At 50.2% G+C, this 20,230-nt stretch overlaps 1 protein-coding gene across 8 annotated transcripts in view; it reads left to right on the top strand.

The window, feature by feature from the left end:
* Nucleotides 1–604: 604 nt before the first annotated feature.
* CIITA (class II major histocompatibility complex transactivator) overlaps nucleotides 605–20,230 on the top strand; it is a 46,225-nt gene continuing 26,599 nt past the window's right edge. For 3 of the 8 annotated variants that reach the window (XM_032460794.1, XM_032460793.1, XM_032460800.1), the window contains exon 1: nucleotides 8,575–8,973. In XM_032460794.1, the coding sequence (XP_032316685.1) occupies nucleotides 8,673–8,973 (301 nt within the window). In that variant the 5' untranslated portion in view covers nucleotides 8,575–8,672. The other 5 variants (XM_014564585.2, XM_032460797.1, XM_032460795.1 and 2 more) reach the window with 5 other exon arrangements.

Raw genomic sequence — 20,230 nt, 5'->3', positions numbered from 1 at the left:
AGTAATAATATTTATTATCATATATTTTAATAATTATATAATTAATAATAATAATGATGGCTCATATTTGTTGAACTCAAATTTGTTGAACTTTTATCATGTTGTAGATAACTTGCTAGGTGCTCTACATACATTATCTCATTCAATCCTCCTTCCAACTCTAAGAGGTAAGTGATATTATCACTCCACCTTTTCAGATGGAGAAGTGGGGGCAAGAAGAGGCTAAGTAACTCGCACAACATCACGTAGTCTGAGATTTGAACCCAGGCAGATTAGCTCCAAACTCAGTTGCTTAACTTCTATGCCTCATTGCCTTCTTGTTATGACACAACATGAGACCTTATAGGTCCTCAAAGAGGCAAGTCCCCTTCCTCTTAGTAAATACTGGATTGGCTCTAAAGGAATCCACAAGGCTGTGGGCTTCTGTGGCACATGCACACAGGTGGTACCAGCGAATATCTGTGGGGTCTAAATTAGCCTCAGAACGCACTTCCATCAATTCATCAGACACCCCAGCATACCATGCAAATGAGGAAATCCTCCTAAGCAGGAATAAACTGCAATAAACTGCAGAGGTTCCCTCATCCTGTTTTTCACTTCATATTTTGGATGCTGCAGGCTGGGTGAGCAGAGATCCCAGGCTCTGGCCAGGGCCAGGGCAGCCGCCCTGCCTCCGAGTGCTACCATGAATCACTTCCAGACCATCCTGACTCAGGTCCGGATGCTGCTCTCCAGTCATCGGCCGAGTCAGGTGCAGGCACTCCTGGACAACCTGCTGGCAGAGGAGCTTCTCTCCAGGGAGTACCACTATGCCCTGCTCCAGGAGCCAGATGGTGAGGCTCTGGCCCGGAAGATCTCCTTGACCCTGATGGAGAAAGGAGACCCAGAGCTGGCCCTCTTGGGATGGGTCTGGAGTGGGCTGCCGACCTCAGCAGCTGAGAAGGACCCTGGCTACAAGGACCTTGGTGGTAAGTTGGCATCTCCTTTGCGCATGGACAATACCCGGCTGTAGGCAGCTCAGGGATTTTCCCTCTCCTCTCTGAAAGAGAGATCAATGTCATCATCCCTGCACCAAGTTGGGAAGGCAGACTGGACAGGAACCGGGGTCTCTGGTTGAGCTGGCAAGACAAGCGCTTGGAGAACTCAGTCTGTGATGCTGAACACGCTGGAGAAACACAGGGCACTTCCCAATCTACTTAGAAGCAAAGCCAGATGCAAAGGCACGCAGCCAGATGCCCACTTGGGTCGTTCTCTGAGCTGCCCTAATATCACAGGCACGGTGCTGGGCACTGGTGCGGGACACAGATGGACAGATCAGCTCCTGCCTGCAGGTGGGGAAGGTGGATGCAGGCACGATTAGCGTGTTTGAAAGATGGAGAAATGGACCCAAGAGCTGGAGAGCAGAGGTTGCAGTGTGTGCACATGCATGCGTGTGCACGTGAGTGAGCGTGTGTGTTGTGCATGTATGTGTGGGTGCATGCAAGCGTGCCTGCCAGCACGGTGTGCATATGTGAGGGCGTATGCGTGCATGTGCAAGCACTTGTGTGCGTGCGCAGGCATGCACGAGCGTGTCTGCGCATCTGTGTCATGGAGAGAGACAGAAACTGAAACACTCACAGAGAAGGAGAAAGGAAGGGAGAGACAGGAAAGAAAGAGACAGAGACAGAGATGCAGAGAAGGAGGCGAGGAGGGAGGCAGGATAGGAGGGAGGAAGGGAGAGACAGAGGAAGGAAGACAAGGAGGGAGAAGGTGGGGGAAAGAGAGAATGAAAGAGAGACAGAATAGGAGCCAGATTGCAGGGAAAGAGTGTCTTACTTTTTTTTAAAGAGTATTGATGACACTTGAATCTTAAATCAGAAAAAACAAGCCTATATCACACTCTCTTCACTCATACCCTTGGCTCTGCAAACGTTTTAAGTCTTCCTTCCGTGTTACAAAGAAGTTTCTCACTTTGTTGCAAACAACGTTCTTCCTAAAGACACAGGCTTGTTGAGTCTCCTCGTCGCAAATCTGTGCTTTTCCAATTTTATGACTGGGTGGCTTGGTCCCACTATGGCTTCAGAGTAACTTGAAACTTGAGATAATAACAATGATTCACATTTACGGAGTATTTACTGTGCGCCAGGCACCATCTAAGCAGGTGGTTCTCACATTCACCCTAAGCCCTTTGATGGTCTCCAACCTTACTTCACACACAAAGAAAAAACAGAGCCTGCCCAGAGGTGACCCACACTGGCCCCCAGATAGCAGGTGGTGGAGGCTGGATCTGAAAGCAGACAAGTTTTTAGCTTCAGTCTGAGGGGTAAAAAGCCTCTTGATGGCCTTGCCATGAACACCAGGGCGGTGTGGGTATTTCTCCTGCTCTTCTGCCGAGATACAAGTTTACGTGGTATTGGCTGTCCTCGTGGTTGAATTCTCATCCAGGTGGTCTCTCTCTGTCCCAGTGGGAGTGCAAGCAGCTCGTGTGGTCTGGATGGAGCTGCAGGTGCCAGCCTGGGGGGATGTCGAAGCCTTCCTTCCTCCTAGACATGCTCCCTGCAAAGTACAGCCTCCTTCACACCGCTTGCTCCTGCCCGACACCTCTGCCCCTCCCTCCTCCTCTCTCTTCTATGGCTGGTTTCTGTTCTTGAACTCTGTTTCCTCCCTGGGGATGTAATATTTTTATTTCTGATCCCACGTGATTCTAGAAAGGGAACTGGGCTCGTGGCAGTGTGGTCTCCAGCAGGCTGGGAGACAGGGAAGGACAAATCACTTCCTTTCCCTGCTGCTCCCCACCCTCCAGGTCAGTAAGACTCAACTCAGACTAGGGCAGGTGTGCTGCTGCGGGGCACGGGGGCGAGCAGCCTTCAGAGGGGGAGAAGGAGAAGGGGAAAGAGAAACACGTGGTTTGTGTGTAAAGGGCACTGTCTGTAGTTTCAAAAGTGGTGCAGAAAAGGAAATACATGTGTGAAGCTTTGTAACTCTCTCTGCAACCCTGTGCTGGTCTTCACCCGCTGCTGCTCTAAGCCCTGCACCAACTCCCTGTGTCACTGCGAGGAAAGCCAAGTCGGCACGGTTTCCGCAAGGCCCTTCACCATCTGTCTTTCATCACTGCTCTGCCCGCAACCTGTGCTTCTGCCTTCTCGTCTTCTCCAGACACGCTGGCACCCTCGCTGTCTCTGACACGGGCCTGGGATGCTCGCTGCCACAGGACCTCTGCACGTGCTGTTCCCTCCACCTGGGACACTCTTCTCCAGGGCCAACCTCCTTGAATCCTTTAGCTCTTTTCTCAAATGTCACTTTCTCCAGAAAGCCTACCTCGACCATCCCACTTAGAATTGCAACTCCCCCTGTGCTTCTGAGTGCCCCCCATTGATGTTTTCACCTTCTATGTATCTTATTTTTGTATTATGCTTGTTGTTTATTGTCTGACTCACCCACTGGAAAATAAGCTCCCTGTGGGCAGGGATCTGTGCTTTCATCACAGACGCATCCCAAATGCTTAACACAGTGCCTGGCACAAGATAGGTGTATGATATGTGTTTGTTGAATATTAAGTTGATAGATGGATAAATGGGTGGATGGGTGGATGGATAGGTGGATGGGTGATAGGTGGGTAGATGGGTGACTGGAGAGGTGAATCGATGATGAGTAAGTGGAAAAGTGGATGGGTGGTAAGTGGGCAGGGGAGTGGGTGGATAGGTGGATGGGGGACGGGTAGGTAGGTGGGTGACTGGAGAGGTGAATGGATGATGAGTAAGTGGAAAAGTGAATGGGTAGTAGGTGGGCAGGGGAGTGGGTGGATACATGGATGGGGGATGAGTGGAGGGTGGAGGGTTCATGTACCACTATTATTCTCACTTTATAGATGAGTACTCAGAGGCTCAGGGAGGTTAAGTGGTTTGCCTCGGTTATTGCCTGGGGATGGGAGGCTATTGGATCTCGTGAGTCCAGATCTATCACTGTACTTTCTGCTTGGCTGCTGCTTCTGAATAACCCAAAGGGATACCGTAAGTCTACCCAGAATAGGCTGGCCATCTTCAAACAGAAACGCTGGCTGATGATTCAGAACTCATCTTCAGATATTGCAATGCTTCAGTTGCAATTGTGCAGAAACCCACTTCTGGAAACGCGACCTTGAGGGTTGACTCCATGCTGCACAGAGCAGAACGTGTGCATCCAGCCCCAGGCAAAGTTGGGGGAGGCCCAGGAGTCCTGACAGCCTCAATGAGGAATCAAAGCAAACACTCAGTCACACCGGGGTGGGGGGGGGGGCAATCAGAGGCCAGAGAAGAGAGAGAATGGCAGTGCTGGAAAAAGAAACAGGCTGGAAGCTAGACAGTTCTGGTTCTGAGACCATGCTCTGCTGCTTACAAACTGTGTGACCTTGGCCATGTGACTGAACTACTCTGACCCTTGATTTCTTCATCTCTAAAATGGGAGTGATGACATAAACCTCCCAGGGCTATATAGCAAGGATTAAATGAGACGGTAGGTGGGAAACTTTCCAAGGCAGTGCTTGATGTTAGACAAATAACTCTAGAGGGGGGTTAACAGCAAGGAGAATTGGATGGGGAGTGGGGAATAAACCAGGGGTTTGAGTCTGCAGTCTCATTGGGGCCCCACATCATGTAGACACCTACCCCAGGGCTGAGTTCTTGGGTGCTGTGTGCATCTGAGAAATGAGCCAATGTGACCCCCACCCTCGGGTTGGCACATGGGTTAAGCACATGGGCTGTGGCCTCAGTGCCAAGTTGTGACCCCCTGATTCCAAAGGGTATGACTGTGAGCACTTCCTGGGACCCCTGTGGGCCTCAGATTCCCCGTCTATAAAATGGAGGTGATACTGGTACCCAGAGTGGCTATTCTGAGAATTCAGTACCATCATCCAAAATAAGGAACATGCATTCCTGGCAAAAGGAAAGCTCCCCATTCTGATTCATCAGCCTCGAGGGCGCTGTTTGGCGCAACCAGAGGCTGAATGTGAACAGAAGGATGACTGGGGTCAGGCCCAGCCGGCCTCGGGTTTGCGTCTTTGGGGGACACTTCCTCAGAGGCTGTAGGATGCCCCTGCCGCGGTCTTACCTATTGTTGTTTTCTTTGGCTTTCTTTTGTTGTTGTGTAACTCTGTGTTTTTATGATGTGGGGTTGTTTTTTGCCCATGAAGACTGTTCTAGGAACCACAGAACAAAGTCTCCTTCTAGGATATTGCTAGATTTCTTGGAAAGGGAGGGACACACCCCAGGCCGCCAAGCTCTTCATCCAGCTTCCTTCCCCATTTGGTTCTTGGAATGAGAGTCACCAGAGCCCAGACAGGGAGATGAGAGGGGCTGTGCCCCCCTCCCTCCTCCATCCTTTCCCCAAACCCAGCCCTGCTCTGAGCTGATCGGGGAGCCTCCTTTGACTCCCAGAAGGAGATGCGTCAGTGTTTTTCCACCTTGAGCGGCTGCCAGCCACCCAGCCCCACTTCACCTTCACCCACAGGAGCCGCAGAAGGAGAAGCACATGCACTGGAAGTTGGCAGGTCCCCACGGGTTTTCCCGGGCTGACCAGTCTGTACTCGGCTTGGCTCCAAGCCTGGGGCCTGACCCAGCCAGGGACCGTTTCTGTTCTTTGTTGTTGTTACCCCAGGGACCGTTTCTGTTCTTTGTTGTTGTTACCTGGAGCAGCTCACCTGTGTCCTTCCTTAACATCCGCTGGTCTCTCCAGCTACCTGCCCATCCACCCACCTGCCTGCCCTCACGCTTACCTGGGCTACCTAACCACCTACGAACACTGACTTATCAATTCCTCAACTTACAACTACTATCTACTTCTATCTACTTATCAATTTATCAGTCTCTCTCTTTATCTCATTGCCTGTATATTTATGTACCACCTAATTTGCCTGCCTTCCTACCAACTAATCCACCTGTATATTTACTCATGGGTTGCTACAGTCTCATGTCTCTTCCCACATGCCCAACTTGCCTACATACCAGTATCATTCTGTGTATTTATCCACCTGTCCACCGATCTCTTTTCCTTCCTTTCTCACCTCCTTCCTTCCCTCCTCCTTCATCATTTATTTAGCATCTGCTAGGAACCATGGGAATCGCAAACAATCATAAGAAATATCACTTACAACCTAGTAAGGAAGGACTCTATGCATTTGGAACTGAGTCTGCCTTGCTCATTCAAATCCCAATTCCATCCATTTGTTCAACCTGTCTTTAAGTCATGTATCTTTTCAATAAGAAAATAAAACACTGGGTCCCAGACAGTCAGGACTTTGTGACCTAGTCAGAGGCAGCAGGGGCTGTCCCCATGAAATAAGAAGTTCACAAGGTATTGCCAAATCCGCGGCAGCAGGTTTGCTAAAAATGAGTAAAGCAGAGGATTTTTGTTAGCTGGAAGGGTGGTGAAGGTGGGAGCTGGGGCCGTGAAGGATGGCTAAAATACAGCCAGATGAGAGGAGGCAGGAGTGCAGTCCCAGGGAAGGGCTGGCAGGGGGAACCCTGCCTCGGCACAGGGGGCACCGAGCAAGGTCTGTCTGGGGACTTGCAGCAAGGGATGGCAAGCTTTCTGGAATGCTAATCCTATTGCGCTGGATCCTGTCTTGAGACAAATTCAGATGTCCAGGGCAGGGCTGGCCTCAACAACGCTGAGGCAGCCCCTCATTCAGGAGGGGATTGGCTTCATCTAAGGCAGCCCTGGGCTCTGGAGAATGGTCACCACCTCTGGGGGAGGTTTTGAGGTGGGTAATTAGGTTTATTTCTGTATTTATGTTCTTTTAGAGGAGGTACTGGGAGTTGAACCCAGGACCTTGCGCATGCTAAGCATGTGCTCTACCACTTGAGCTATTCCCTCCCCACACCTCTGGGGGAGTTCTGAAGAGGGACATCATCAGGAACGCAGGATGCTTTAACAGGGAGAAACCCCGGGATTGGCTTAGCCTCTCTACCACCTCCTTGCCCGGTCCACTCAGTCCACGAGCTTTGTCACTCTACCTCAACGCCAGCCCACCCCTCTCCTTGTCTGTCTATCTCCACTGCCTCTGCTGAAATCCAGACCCCTATCAACTCCTGGCAGGGGCCCCACAGTGGCTCCTCCCCGGTCACTATACTCACAGCCTCCTTGTGCCGATTTATAGCCTCTGTTGTCAGTGAAATACACAGGCTGGCACATGTCACTACCCTGCTCAGAAACCCATGTTGACACAGGAATGACCAGAGTCAGGTCTTGTGGAGCGTGGGTCTGGGATGAGGGGAGGGGAAGGAGGACAAGGAGAGACCAGGTAGCAGACGGCTGCTGTAGTCCAGGTGAGAGATGCTGGCATCCAAACGGGTGCATCCCAGGCCTGAGTGACTCTCATTCCAAGCTCTGCCCTGCCACAAAGCTGATTCAGAGCTGCCTTGGCCACGGCAGTCAGAGCTGGCCCCCTCTGAGGACAGGAAGGGATCCCACAGTTGGCCCCAAAACACTGAATGGCCAGGTGTGCCTCTCCCTGGGCATCAGGTCATAGGAAGATGAGACCACTTGGGATTTCTAATATTCTGTTTTGTTAGCCTAACAGAGCAAGCCTTTGTTTCAAACTGACTCTTAGCATTCTCATTTGTCTGCCTACTTACCCCTCTGGGACTTCTGAAAGCTGCAACGGCTTCAAAAATAATCACCGTACAAATACAGCACCATTATCCTCATTTCACATATGGGGAAACTGAAGCACGCTCAAGGGAAGTGATGAGTCCAAGGCCACCCCTCTGCTAGTCACCGCAGGGGCCAGACCATGGCCCTTGACTCCCAGTCAGTGTTCTCGCAGTAAAAATGCTGGAGGCGCTTAAGTCACTGTTTCCCAAATGTTCAGTACCACCCTCATGGTTTTTCACCCCATCTACACTATTACTAGCTCGACAGAATTTTTTTTCCAAACCACTCACATTTTTCATTCAACTTCATTTGCCAAGGAAAGTTTATGTCCACCATAAATGAAAAAGAATGCCATACAAAAAGGTAACTGTTAAACAGAAAAGCAGAGTAAGGTTATTCCATTCTAGCCAGATACTTCTGTCCACGGAGGGCTTGAGGCTGAGGGCTGCTCTCTGTGAAGTGAGGGGACCGTGCATGAGAAGAGGTGTTAAAGATACTTTAGCCCCCAAACTAAGACTTTCTCCTCAAGGCTTCCAGGACTATGGGCAGAGACTTGAAAGGGCACTTTCTCCCTGCATGAGATGAACTGTCTCTCTGCCACAACTACATGTTACCCCAAACCATCTGGCTATGAGTATGCTATCTTTGGGGTAACAATTTTTGGTGTATAATTCATGTTTCAGTCCAACGTCTTAGAATAAAAACGATGAGTGGACCACTCGTGTTCTTCAGCGCAATTCAGGTCAGTTTGGTGTGGGGCTGGGGTGGTGGGTGACAGCGGGATCTAGGAAGTCTGCTGAAATCCAGCAGGGGCTTTCAGCTTGTCTGGAGGTGTCTGTGGGGCTCTGACCCCCGACCCCATCCCTCAGAGGATGGTAGATATTGGCAGCTGGCACCAGCATGGCTCCACTGTGGTCTCTTACCATTTCAGAAAGTCAGCATGTTGAAGACCCCTCAACAGACGATTCACAACCTTCTGTGGTCACCCCGTTAGATCCACAACAAGGAACTGAAATTAACAGCAGGCACAGGGAGGGTTTAAGGGAGCGTGGGCAAATTAGAACATGTCTAAATGTGAAAAATCTGACAACTCAGATCACCTCATAGCGGGAGAGTTTTCTACTAGTCCCTTACTTGCTTCCTTTGCATGTTTGCTTAGTCTTGGCGGGCTCCAGTCGGGTGTGGGGAGACCAGCCAGAGATGAGTCTACCTGCTCTAGAGTTGGACATCCGAAGGCATCGCTGGGCAGGCTGAGGGCACTAGGAAGGGCTGCCGGAGTCCAGGAGCTGCTACTTCACTGCGTTTCCCACATCATGCGTTGCCTGGCTCCACGCCCTGCCGGGTCCTACCTGCCAGAGCCCCAAGGTAAAAAGGCGGGTGGAGGATATTGGGGCTGAGAATGCTTCTTCACTTAGGATGAAGTCTTAGCTGGTCCCACCATCCCAAATAAACAGGGACATTGCTCTGAATTGGGAGGTGAGGGTGGAGAGAGGGGTCTGTGTCCTGCTGGGGCTTTTGGAAGAAGTGAGGTGGTTTGCCATTTCCTTCTACGGAGGGACTTTCAGGTCCACCCAGACGCCTGGAATGTGAGAGGGCTTTATCAGCCTGGAGAGCACTAGAGGGCTGACTTCCAGGGGGTGTGTCTTTAGTTCTCAGCACTGATGGCCTGGCTCGGCCAACCACAAGGTCCTGTTTCTGCCAGGTAAACACTGAGGTGCCCTCAAAGGATGCTAGACCCACCCCATCCCCAGGAAGCAGGGAAACCAAAGCCAGGCTCAGCCCCTTGGTGTAGATGTTAAGCCCCAGCGGATGGGCAATAGCCAATCACCTGGACAAATGCTGCCCTCCCCTCAAGTTTCCAAATGGTGTTTTGGGGAATAACTGGGGACAGGGGACAGACGGTGAGAGACAGCATAGCCCAGACATCTGGTACCAGCTCTGAAGGCAGTACGGCAGGTTTGAATCCCCGCTGCACTGTTGGCTGTGTGTGAAGTGACCCTGAACGTGTCCCCAGCCTACTCCAAGGCTGTTTTCCTGGGCTGTAAAATGGGATTAGGGGAAAACTCTTATTACAAGGCCAAGGCCAAGAATCAGAGGGTCTAGCCCAGCACCTGGTGCACTGTCGGATCTGAAGCTCAACACAGGACCCCAGCGTTATTGATGTTGCTGTTGTTGTGTGGTTGAGGGGGGAGGGACTCCTTTTCTCAGATGCTGCTGAAGTGTGCAGCTCCCTCTAAATCACAGATTGAGGACAAGTCAGCCAGAGCTTGTTGAAGGAGTTTTCCAGGGGATGAGAGAGGTCAGAAGTCACCTTGACACACCCCTTCAATTCTAGATGAGGAGATGCAAGCCTGGAAAGGGAAATGACCTCCCCAGGGTCTCACAGTGGGTGGGGCAGGGATCCAGGACCTCTGGACGAGGGAGAGCAGGAGGAATGCCACCAGTGGGTGTGTGGTGATGGGAACTCAGAGTTGCCAGGGCTGAATTTCCAGCCAGTGAAGGTCCCTGAGGAATTTTCTTTTCCTGCCAAGGGCATCTGGCTTCCCAGGATCAGTGAATGGCTCAGCAAGCAAGCCTTTGAGTCCTTGTGCTCTGCAGGTGTCGTCTGCCACCTTCAAGGTGAAGCTGAGCTGCCGAGAAATCCAGGATCAGCCAGGGGTGGGACTGAGCTCTCTGCAACAGGGCTTGCATATCACATGTCCACAGGCAGGCTGCCTTCCCCAAAACCAGGCACTGGCTATTTCCAAGAGCTGACTGGACGCTTTGGGAGTGCCCAGGAGTGTAACGGGTAGGCTAGGCGCTTCTGAGAAGCCACGTGGTGGGCACAGCAGGAGGAAGCCTGGGTGCCTGCTTACTCCCCCGCTTGGGTTGGCCCAAGCCCCATGGAGCAGAAAGAAAGTGAAAGAGAATAAAGCTGGCCACAGGGGGGTGGAGGTGTGGTGGCCAGGCAGCTGCCAGAGCTGGAGGGAGGGAGACGCCACCGGCAGCACAAGTCGCAAGTCAGGGGAACAACGGTAGGTAACCAAGGCCCCCTCTGCAGCCTCTGAAGTCGGACTGGGAATAGAGGTAGCTACTTACCAGAGGTCACCCAGCAAGGCTGGGAGGAGGGGGGTAGTAACGTGATGAGTGTATGCTCTAGAAACCCCTCGTTTCCAGAATCCCTGGAACGACTCCACGCAGGGAGCAGGGAACCGGGAGCTGGTCTGCTGAGCCCACAGCACTGTGACCCAGGGCAGGCGATGGGAAGAGCTGGTGGGAGGGGCAACATCTGCAGAGAGACTGGGACACAGAAGGAGGGTGCAGAGTAGAGAGGCAGCGGGCTCAGTAGACAGACACTCTATGCGTCCCAGAATCTGTAGAGGGGTGCAGGGGTGCACGCAGGGGGCACAGGCTTTCCCTCTACCTGGGGACCTTGGACCAGGGTTGCCCTTCTCTGAGCCTCAGTTTCCCTGCTTGAATCATGTTCCCACTCTGATTCTGGAGTGTGGGTATCTAGCCCTCCTGATGGGGTCCCCTGCGCAGGGGTGGTTATAAGGAGACCTTTAGCCAGCAGATTGGAGAAATCCTCACTTCTTTTTTACTATCTTGGGGAACAGGGGTTTTCCTGGATGTCTTTGACCGTTGACTTCTCTACTGCATGTTGGGGTCTTGAGTCACACCCTTTAAGGAGAGAAACTAAGAGTCCCTGGAAAGGGGTTGAGGTGGGGCTCTCTGGGGACCCAGAACATCGCAGCTGGAGCCACTGTGTCTAGCTCTGTCCCGGACCCTTAAATCCTGCAGTTCTCCTTTGAATCTCACAGCCTCTCTCCACCCAAGGTGACACAGGGGAGGGGCCATAAGCTCCCCCCCTCCAAGTGCAGCCAGGAGTTCCTAATTTGTCAGGGAGTCTTCCATCTACGTGTCGCTTCCCGTCCACCAAAAGAAATACAACCCCCAGCTAATCGGAAGGTTACGGAAATGAGTGCTTCTTTGGTAGAGCTGGAGGGGGAGACGAGGAGACCCCAGCAAATCATTACTTTCCAAACCGCAGACAGCCTTAGGCAAGGACTTAGTCTCCAAGATCTCAAGACATGGGGTGGGAGGGCCCTCAGAGATAATGAGCCAGGGGGTCCCAGTCTTCCCATCCATAAGGATCACGCAGGAGGCTGTTTAGTGTGCAGGTTCCTGGGCTCCATCCCCAGGCCCCATTGGCTGGGCCTGGGTGGAGCTCCCAAAGGCAGGTTAACCAGCTCTGGTAGGGGTGGAGGTGGGAGGCTGTGATTCCTATGTCAAGGTCCAGAGATCACACATGCTTTGAGAGGCACTTATGTGGTCCAACCCCTGTACTTTCTCCATGTTACAAAACCTCTGGGGATTTCCCTGGGAGGTTTAGTCACAGGCCACATAGCCAAGCTATTAGCAGAGTCAGAACTTGAACTCTGGTCTTCATTCAGTGCCTGGGCGGGGCTTGTGAGCCTCCACAAATGCAAGACAGGGCCTGGTTGTTATAGAGTCCAAACTCGTTCTGCTCGCTGCATGACAGGCCAATAAATCGGGAGACAAGGAGTTGGGCAAGGAATAGTGACTTTATTCAGAAAGCCAGCAGACCGAGAGGATGGCAGTCTAATGACTTGGAGAACCATCCTGCTCCAGTCAGAATACAAGCTCCTTTTACACAAAAACAAAAAACAGGGAGGGGGTGTGGTTGGTTGTTGCAAACTTCTTGGTGTAGGAATTCTTTGTTCCTGGGGCTGTCCACATGGACATGGACAGGTCATGGTGCTTCTGCAAAACCTCCAACAAAACAAATGTTATTCCCTGTTCTGCAGCCTTGTTATCTTTACCTGAGTGCAGAGCTAGCAAGACTAAGCCTAGAAAACAGGACACAGTGATTAAAGCTAAAGGAACAGATCTAACGTAGAGTCAGATTTGTTCTTTTCCATTACATGGACAGTCAGAGGGAGACTTGACACGCAAAGCCTGTCTGATGGCACAGACCTGGCACTGGCACCCTGTGAAGAGCAGAACCAGCAGTGAACACAGGGACACTGCACTAAGGCCTGGTGTCAGTCTTGGGCAATCAGGGACGTGGCCTGAGGGAGACGGTGAAGCTTACGGACTTGGCTTTGAGACTTGGCATCAGTCACCCTGGGCAAGTGACTTCCCCTCCTCTGAGGCACATGTCTAAGACGGATAAAATGTGATCATTTTTTTGATGATTTCCTGACCTGCACAGAAGAAGCACTTTGGAAAAACCACCAAAATCAGGAGTAACTGTTATAGGTTCTAGAGGGATTGTACAGATGAGCAGAAGTCATGGGCACGGGGAGGTTTCCAAAGACTCTGACACAAACAGGACCTGTGGTCCAAAGACAGTTCTCAAAGAGGCCTTGATTGATACTGATAGGGAGGACATTGGTGCTTTTCTGACCCTCTTTTAATTTTTAAAAAATTTTTTTTTCATTTTTTAAAGAAGGGTCTTTTGTTTATTTATTTGTTTGTTTGTTTGTTTGTTTGTTTGTTTGTTTACTGGGGGGTGGGCTTATTTATTTATTTAATGCTGGTTGCACACTCTTACCACTGGAGCGCTACCTTCACCCACTCTGATTCTCTTTTATTCCGTCTCTGTTTTTGTGTGTAGGCATCATTAGCAAATACTAATGTTTCTTTTCAACCAAGTGGGAGCACAGCTGACATTATTTTGATAACATTGTTTTATTTTCAGTGACACCTGATACTGTGTTTTTTCCCCCATGCGAGGTAGTGATAAAAAGTTTTCTTTTAAAAAAAATAAATAAGATAAAATAAAATAAAATATACCAGCATAATTATTTTTGAGTGTACAAGTCAGTGGCATTAAGTACATTCACAATGTTGTGCAACCATCACCACCATCTGTCTCCAGAATTTTCATCATCCCAAACTAAAACTCTGCCCCCATTAAGCAATAACTCCCCATCCTCCCCTCCCCCCAGCCCCTGGCAACCACCATTCTACTTTCCATTTCTATGAATTTGATTTCTCTAAGTGCCTCATGTAAGTGGAATTTGTTCTTTTGTGTCTGGCTTCTTTTGCTTAGCTTAACATCTTCAAGGTTCAACCACGTTGTAGCATGTGTCAGAATGTCATTCCTTTTTACGGCTGAATAATATTCCATTGTATGGAGTGACCACATTTTGTTTATCCATTCGTTTGTTGATAGACCTTTGGGTTGTTTCCATCTTTTGTCTTTTGCGAATAGCCTTGGTATGAAAGTTTGTGTGCAAGTATCTACTTGCATCCCTGCTTTCAATTCCAGACAATTTTCTTTTAAAATAGATATATTTGTTTCTTTAAAAAGTTAATTTAAGGAGAATACTTGGGTGAATTATAGAACAGGTGGCTGCAGATACCACACACACACAAAAATTTGTGAAGGAGGCAGGTGAATGCCTGAAGTTTGGGAGACTCCGAAATAGTGGACAGATCTGGTAGCTCTTGTAACAGCCTAGGCTAGGGGGCTCGGGGCTCCTAGGTCAAGGGATGGCTGCTGAGGGACTTCTGGAAGGAAAAAATATAGGAATGGGGGAGGTGTCCGATCTGATTCCAGGGTTTCCAGCTGGGGGAGAAGTAGAATGGTCTGAAGGCTCCCTTGGGGGAAAGAAAGCCATGCAAACTGGGAGGCCATGTTTTCTTGGCAATTGGGAGACTCAGGTTGTCCTGGAAAAAAAGCCTATGTTAGCTCCCAGAATCACCACAAGGCAAGTGCGTGTGTGTTGGGATAGGGGTGACCAAGGGCAATGCTCCCTGGAAAATGCAGATTCTTGCCCCGCCCCAGACTGACTGAGTCAGAACCTCTGGGGCGAGGTCCAGGCTGCTGTGTGTTTAGCACCCACTTCAGGAATTGTGCTGCAATTCCCAGACAGTTTATTTCCTAACCTCTTTTCACTCTGAGCTGTCACCAGGGCTGCGGAGACCCAGTCAGCATACTGGATACCACAACTTCCCTGATGCCTGCTCCTTCCTTTGTGGAATGGGCCAGTTTGGGCACTCAGAGCCAGTCCCCTCCAAGCCCTTCTATCGGAAGACACCCTCCTGTGCACCCCAGTCCCACTGTGGGGCAGGACAGAATTCAGTCCCGCCTCTCCCTGCCCCAGTCACCCATCCATCCCAAACCATCATCTTTCCAGCAGTTCAGAGGTAAAAGCGATCTTAGAAGGCCTCTAAGCAGAGGTTTGCAAACCCAGATGCCTAAGGGGCCATATTTGTGGGAAATGGGACCAGGCAGAATGCAATAGGGCATAGTAGGGACATCGGCAACAATCAGTTGTATACTCTACATGGAGACGTTGCCATGGTAATTAAGACACACACAGACACACTCAGATTGTCTTAGGAAACAAAACACCTAAGCCTAAGGGCCTGACTCACCCTTCATTTTCAATCCATACAAGCCAAGCCTCCTTTGGCACAGAGAAGAAGCCTGTGGTCAGAGTCAGGCACCAAAGCCAACCGATAATGGTATTTTCAGACCTCCCTCTCCACTGGCCTGCAGACCCCTATCATACGCTCATACGCATGCCCGTGCACGTGCACACACGCACACACACACATACCCATTCTAGTTTCCCTGCCTGGAGAAGTGACTAGACCTTCCAACTGCCTTTCAGCCCCATACCCCGTCAGCATTGCCACATACTTTAGTTTCGCCTCTGTCTCTTGTGACCTCCTCAAGCCCTTCCAGGAAGTGAAAGTCTTGAGTGAGACCAGCAGATTCCAGAAGTCCTCGTTGTCTCCTTTTCCGGGGTCGCCCACGCGGGGCTGGCAAACGGGGCCGAAGTGCAGAGGCTTCATCCTGCTGAGCCTAGCACAGCGGTGAGCATCCTCAGACAGGTGTCCTTGTGAAGCTGCGGGGGCATTTCTTTAGGATGCATATCCCCGAGAAATGAGTTGCTGGATTGTTGGATCTCTGCATCCTTGGGTATCCTGAGTGGTGCTGGGCTGTTCTGCAGGTGGCCGCACGCGTCCACTCCCACTAACCCCTTGGCTTGGCCCAGCTTTCTAATTTTTGCTGGCTGTATGGTGTCAGGTGACACTTTGCTGCTTTCAACTTGGAGCTTACATCTCAGTAGCTCTTCCTGGATATGTCACTTGAGGCAAGTCAGAGCAACCTAATGAGGCAGACACTATGCCAACTAAAGGCAATAGATGCCGCAACTCAGAGAAGCTGAATAAGTTACTTGAGGTCACACAGTGAGTGTGGAACTGGAATTTGAACCCAGAGCTCACACTGTTAACCACTATACCACTATCATCACATTTGGTCTCATTTCCAAAATATCATCTGGGCTTACACTGCAAGCCTCTTGGCAGGGGCTGTGTTTTAACCCTCTTTGCCCCTGGAGAACTGAGCCCAGTGACTTTCTTGTAGGAGATGCTCAGTAAATCATAGTTTTACAGGCTTAGAGAGAAAAAAAGTGCCAGACATCTTGTAGGGTTTCTCTGGGGGACTATGGGTATAAGAAGAAAGGAGGAACTTGTTTGAACTATAAGCTCCACAAAGATGCTGACTGGGGGCTGGCGATGGCAGATAAGTGGTCCTGGGCTCCCAGCTTCCCACCACCGTGTTGCCTCCGGAAGCAGCTTGTCATGAAGTTGGGGAGCAGAGTGGTTAGGAGGCCTTGGGGGAAAGGAAGGGGAGAAGGCTGACGGCCAGTGAGGAATCTAGAATCCCCAAATGCCTCATCTGAGTGGGCTCCCACACCCAGTTGGTGGAACTAAGGCTCGGAGGAGTAAAAAAAATGTCCTCTAGATCAAAGGTGGAGCCGGAACTCAAACTCATGTTTCTGGACACATAGTTCAGAGATTTTTCCATTCCTTCCTCAGGAGGAGAAGATCACGATCAGCAGGCAGGGAACTATGCCTTCTCATGCTCTTTTGTCACAGTGCAGAGCTGTGCTGAAGGCACAAAGGAGCCCCTTCCTCCCTCTCTGGGAAGGCTATACCCCCTCCCTTTCTGGGAAGAAAGCCGCTGATAAACTGAGGCTAACTTCATTGTCAGCATCTGTACGATGGGTATGATACTCATCCCCCAGAGCTGCTGTGACGATTGAAACAAGATAATAAACAGAGAGCGTCCAGCCCAGCCCCAAATGCAAAAGAGTCTCCCCAGCAGACACAGAGCTGTAGAAACTGAATATCAAGGTCTGAGCTAGAACATTCTGGTGATGCTTGATTTCCCTCAGGGGAGAGAGAGAAATGAACTTTTATTTCAAAAACCATTTTGGTGCATATGAGCTTTCAAAATCTGCAGTGTGGTATGAAGTGGGGATGGAAACAAATCCCCCGAAGGACTTTTGGGGGAAAAAAGATCAGGAACTTTTTCTCAAGTTGGATGTGGAAGATGGTGGTGCAGGAGGAAGGGCGGGTCCAAAGAGGACCTTCTAAAAATACTGCTTGTTTACCCAAAAGACATGGCCCACTCTTCTGCTGCACCCCTGACAGCTCCTCAAAAGGAGAAATCGTCTTGCCACCCATGCCTCCTCTCGCCAGCTGAAGGCACCTCCCCAGGGTGGCCAGGGGCCAAGAGCCAGGAAGAAGCTGAAACGGTGCCAGGCAGCTGGTTCAGATCTCAGCTCACTACTCTTCTCTATGAGCCTGTTTCTTCATCTAAGAAATGGGAATACAAATAGCTAACGTGTAATTTCGACTAAATGGGATAATATCTATCAATCATGTCATTTGGTGCCTGGCACTTGGGGGGCACCTATGAATGCTAGTTGTGTGTCATTCCTATTGATGGAGAGAGCCCACCATGTGCTGATGCCTAGGGGTAGGTGAGCTAGATTGGGGGTGTCCTGCCCTCGCAGGGCTCCTGGCCTATAGGATCTGCTCTGTGCTGGGGCAACTGAACAGCCTCCTGCCCCTAGTTCCCTCTGAAATTGCAGGTGGAGGGAAGAACCCAATTAGGAGCCTTTGAAGCACTTCCTGAGCATCTAGAGACACAGGAAATTTGGTTGTGGGAACACCGGGAGATCCCAGGCCAAGATGCAAGGAGATCTGGGCATGAATGGGTGGCACTGCATTCCTGTGGGGGGCTCTAGACTGAAAGCCTAGATTCTCAGCCTCCCAATGCAATGGGCTTCCTTTGACTGTGGGCCTCCTGTGTGCCTGGGGCACCACACAGAGCCTCTCTCGGCCTTTCGATGATGCCACAAGATAAGCATCATTATCCCAGCCTAGTGGTGGGAAATCTGATACTCAGAGAGGTTAAGTCACTTGCCTAAGGCCTCCTAGCCACGATTCAAACTCAAGCTCTCCAACGAAATGACGTGGGACAGGCCATTTCAGCAAGGCATGAGTACCTTCCTCTGTCAAATGGCTGGAACTCTCCATCCTGCCTTCTCCAGAGGGCTCTTTGTGAGCTCAGATGGGCAGCTGGAGGCAGAAATCTGTTGTGAGCTGCAAATCCATGCCTATTCAAGAGGAACTGTGCAAGGCGCAGGCTTCATCTTGGGGACGCAGGAGGGTCCTGAGGTATATGTTGGGAGTGTCTGAGAGCAGACCTTTCAAGGGGTACTGCTGGTTGTGGGGCTTACTTCTTCCTGTGGAGGCTGTGGAGTCTCCTTATGCAAAAAACCCAGAAAGCTCGGCTTCACAACGTGGTAATTCAGGAATGGAGGAGAAAAGGTCCCTTTGTCAACCTCACAGAGGTAAGAGGTGAATTAATGAGAGTGAGAATGGCCATCAGCCATACTGAGCTCATCATGTATGTCTTGAATGCTTTCCTGCATTTCCTTCCATGCATTAAGCACTTACTAAGTGCCAGTTACCTTCCTAAGGGGTCTACATGAATTAACTCACCTAATCCTTATGAGTTACCAAGTATTATTATTTCCATTCTACAGATGAGGAAACTGAGGCTCCAAGAGATTTTCATGTATATCAAGTTGAATTGTGTCCCCCTATCCCTCTGCTGCAAAGATATGTCCACATTAAATCCCTGGACTCTTTTCTGGGATTTTTGGAAAAAAGTTCTTTCCAGATATAATTAGGTTAAGGGTCATCAAATAATATTATGAACTTGCCCAGTCTGCGGTGACTTGGTAGATAGGCATGGTTTTGGAGTCAGGCAATTTGACTCTAAAGCTCAAGGGAGTTGCTTTGTTTCTGTACTGTCGGTGTATTTCCCTGGTGTTTGACCAGATTTGGTGATGTTGTCCAACGTTTGAAGTGGAGCTTGTCAATCAGCTAGACTTTTTCAGGCTCCTCCCCTCTATGCCTCCCTCCATCACCCATCTGTGATGGGACCTGGCGCCTATTCCTGAGCCTGGATAAATGGGGGTGCTCATTTGAATGGAAACATTTTGATTGGCAGGAAAGAGCATGGACTGGGAGTCTTGTGCTTGGAGATCAGGTACAGGCTTGGGCACTGGCAGACTCTGGAGCCTTGCGCAAGGTAAGTCCCCTCTCAGGGTCTCATCTTCTCCTGTAGAATGAAGGAGATTGAACTTGAAGGTCCCTGGCAGATCTCTTGAGAAAACTGAGAGTCTGAGTAACTTGACCAAAGTCACACATTTCACTCATGGAGTTGCTGGAGTCAGTCTGGAGCTGTTGTCTTTAGATCTCACTGTCTGGGAAAAGAGACAGTGTGCTACAATGTAGGCTCTCAATAAAGACCTCAGATTGAAAATGGGATGCAGACAGCAGGCAAGGTTTGGGGCAGGGAGATCTTCTCTCACCACCCTGGAGAGAAAAGTAGATTGCTTGGTTGGCTACCAGGGAACGTGTTGGGAGAGATGGATCCCTCCCCACTGCCTGCCAGCCTTGGCCCCATTCCAAGAACAGGGTGGCCGCCTTGTCTTTCAGTTCTGTTTCCTCCAGTCACAGTTGGCTAGACTTTTAAAACAAGCCTGCTATGTTTGGGTTCCTGCGGCCCCCACCCAACCCATCATAAAGAGTCAGTCCTGGTCAGGGCCCCTGCGTTGGAGTGGAAAGTTCATTCTCTGTGCTATCTGGGTGTGTGCCGAGACCCTCTGCGGCTAGTGAGAGCTGTTGATGACTGAAAGGAAAAGAAGCAGCTGGCAGGTGGTGGTGAGTTGTGTGTGTTTCTCACAGCCTTTCTCTGCTTTGATTCCATTTTCTTCTGGCCTAGGCTGGGCACTCAGAAAGCTACCTTGGATCCTCTGGACTTCACAGCCAGCTCTCTTCTCACCTCCTCCAAGAAGGTTCCTATGATTCTTTCCAGCGTGTGTCTGTGTCCCATGTACATCAAGTTGAATTGTGCCCCCTACCCCTCTGCTGCAAAGCTATGTCTACATCAAACCCCTGGACTCCCTTCTGGGATTTTTGGAAAAAAGTTCTTTGCAGATATAATTAGGTTAAGGGTCATCAAATAATATCATCCTGGATTATCTGGGGAGGCCCTAAATCAATGTCCTTTTTTGAGTGGGCAATTAGGTTTTTTTAAATATATGTATATATTTTTAGAGGGGGAGGTAATTAGGTTTACTTATTTTTATTTTACTTTTGGAGGAAGTACTGGGGATTGAACCCAGGACCTTGTGTATGCTAAGCATGTACTCTACCACTTGAGCTATACCCTTCCCCCAATGTCCTTTTAAGAGAAAGCCAGGTTAGGAGGCGATGTGAGCAGCAAGGCAGA

The sequence above is a fragment of the Camelus ferus genome, chromosome 18, assembly GCF_009834535.1.
Source record: "Camelus ferus isolate YT-003-E chromosome 18, BCGSAC_Cfer_1.0, whole genome shotgun sequence".
In the NCBI taxonomy this organism is placed as follows: domain Eukaryota; kingdom Metazoa; phylum Chordata; class Mammalia; order Artiodactyla; family Camelidae; genus Camelus; species Camelus ferus.
Note: the sequence above shows the minus strand (reverse complement) of the source record. Positions and strands in the feature narration are given on the sequence as shown.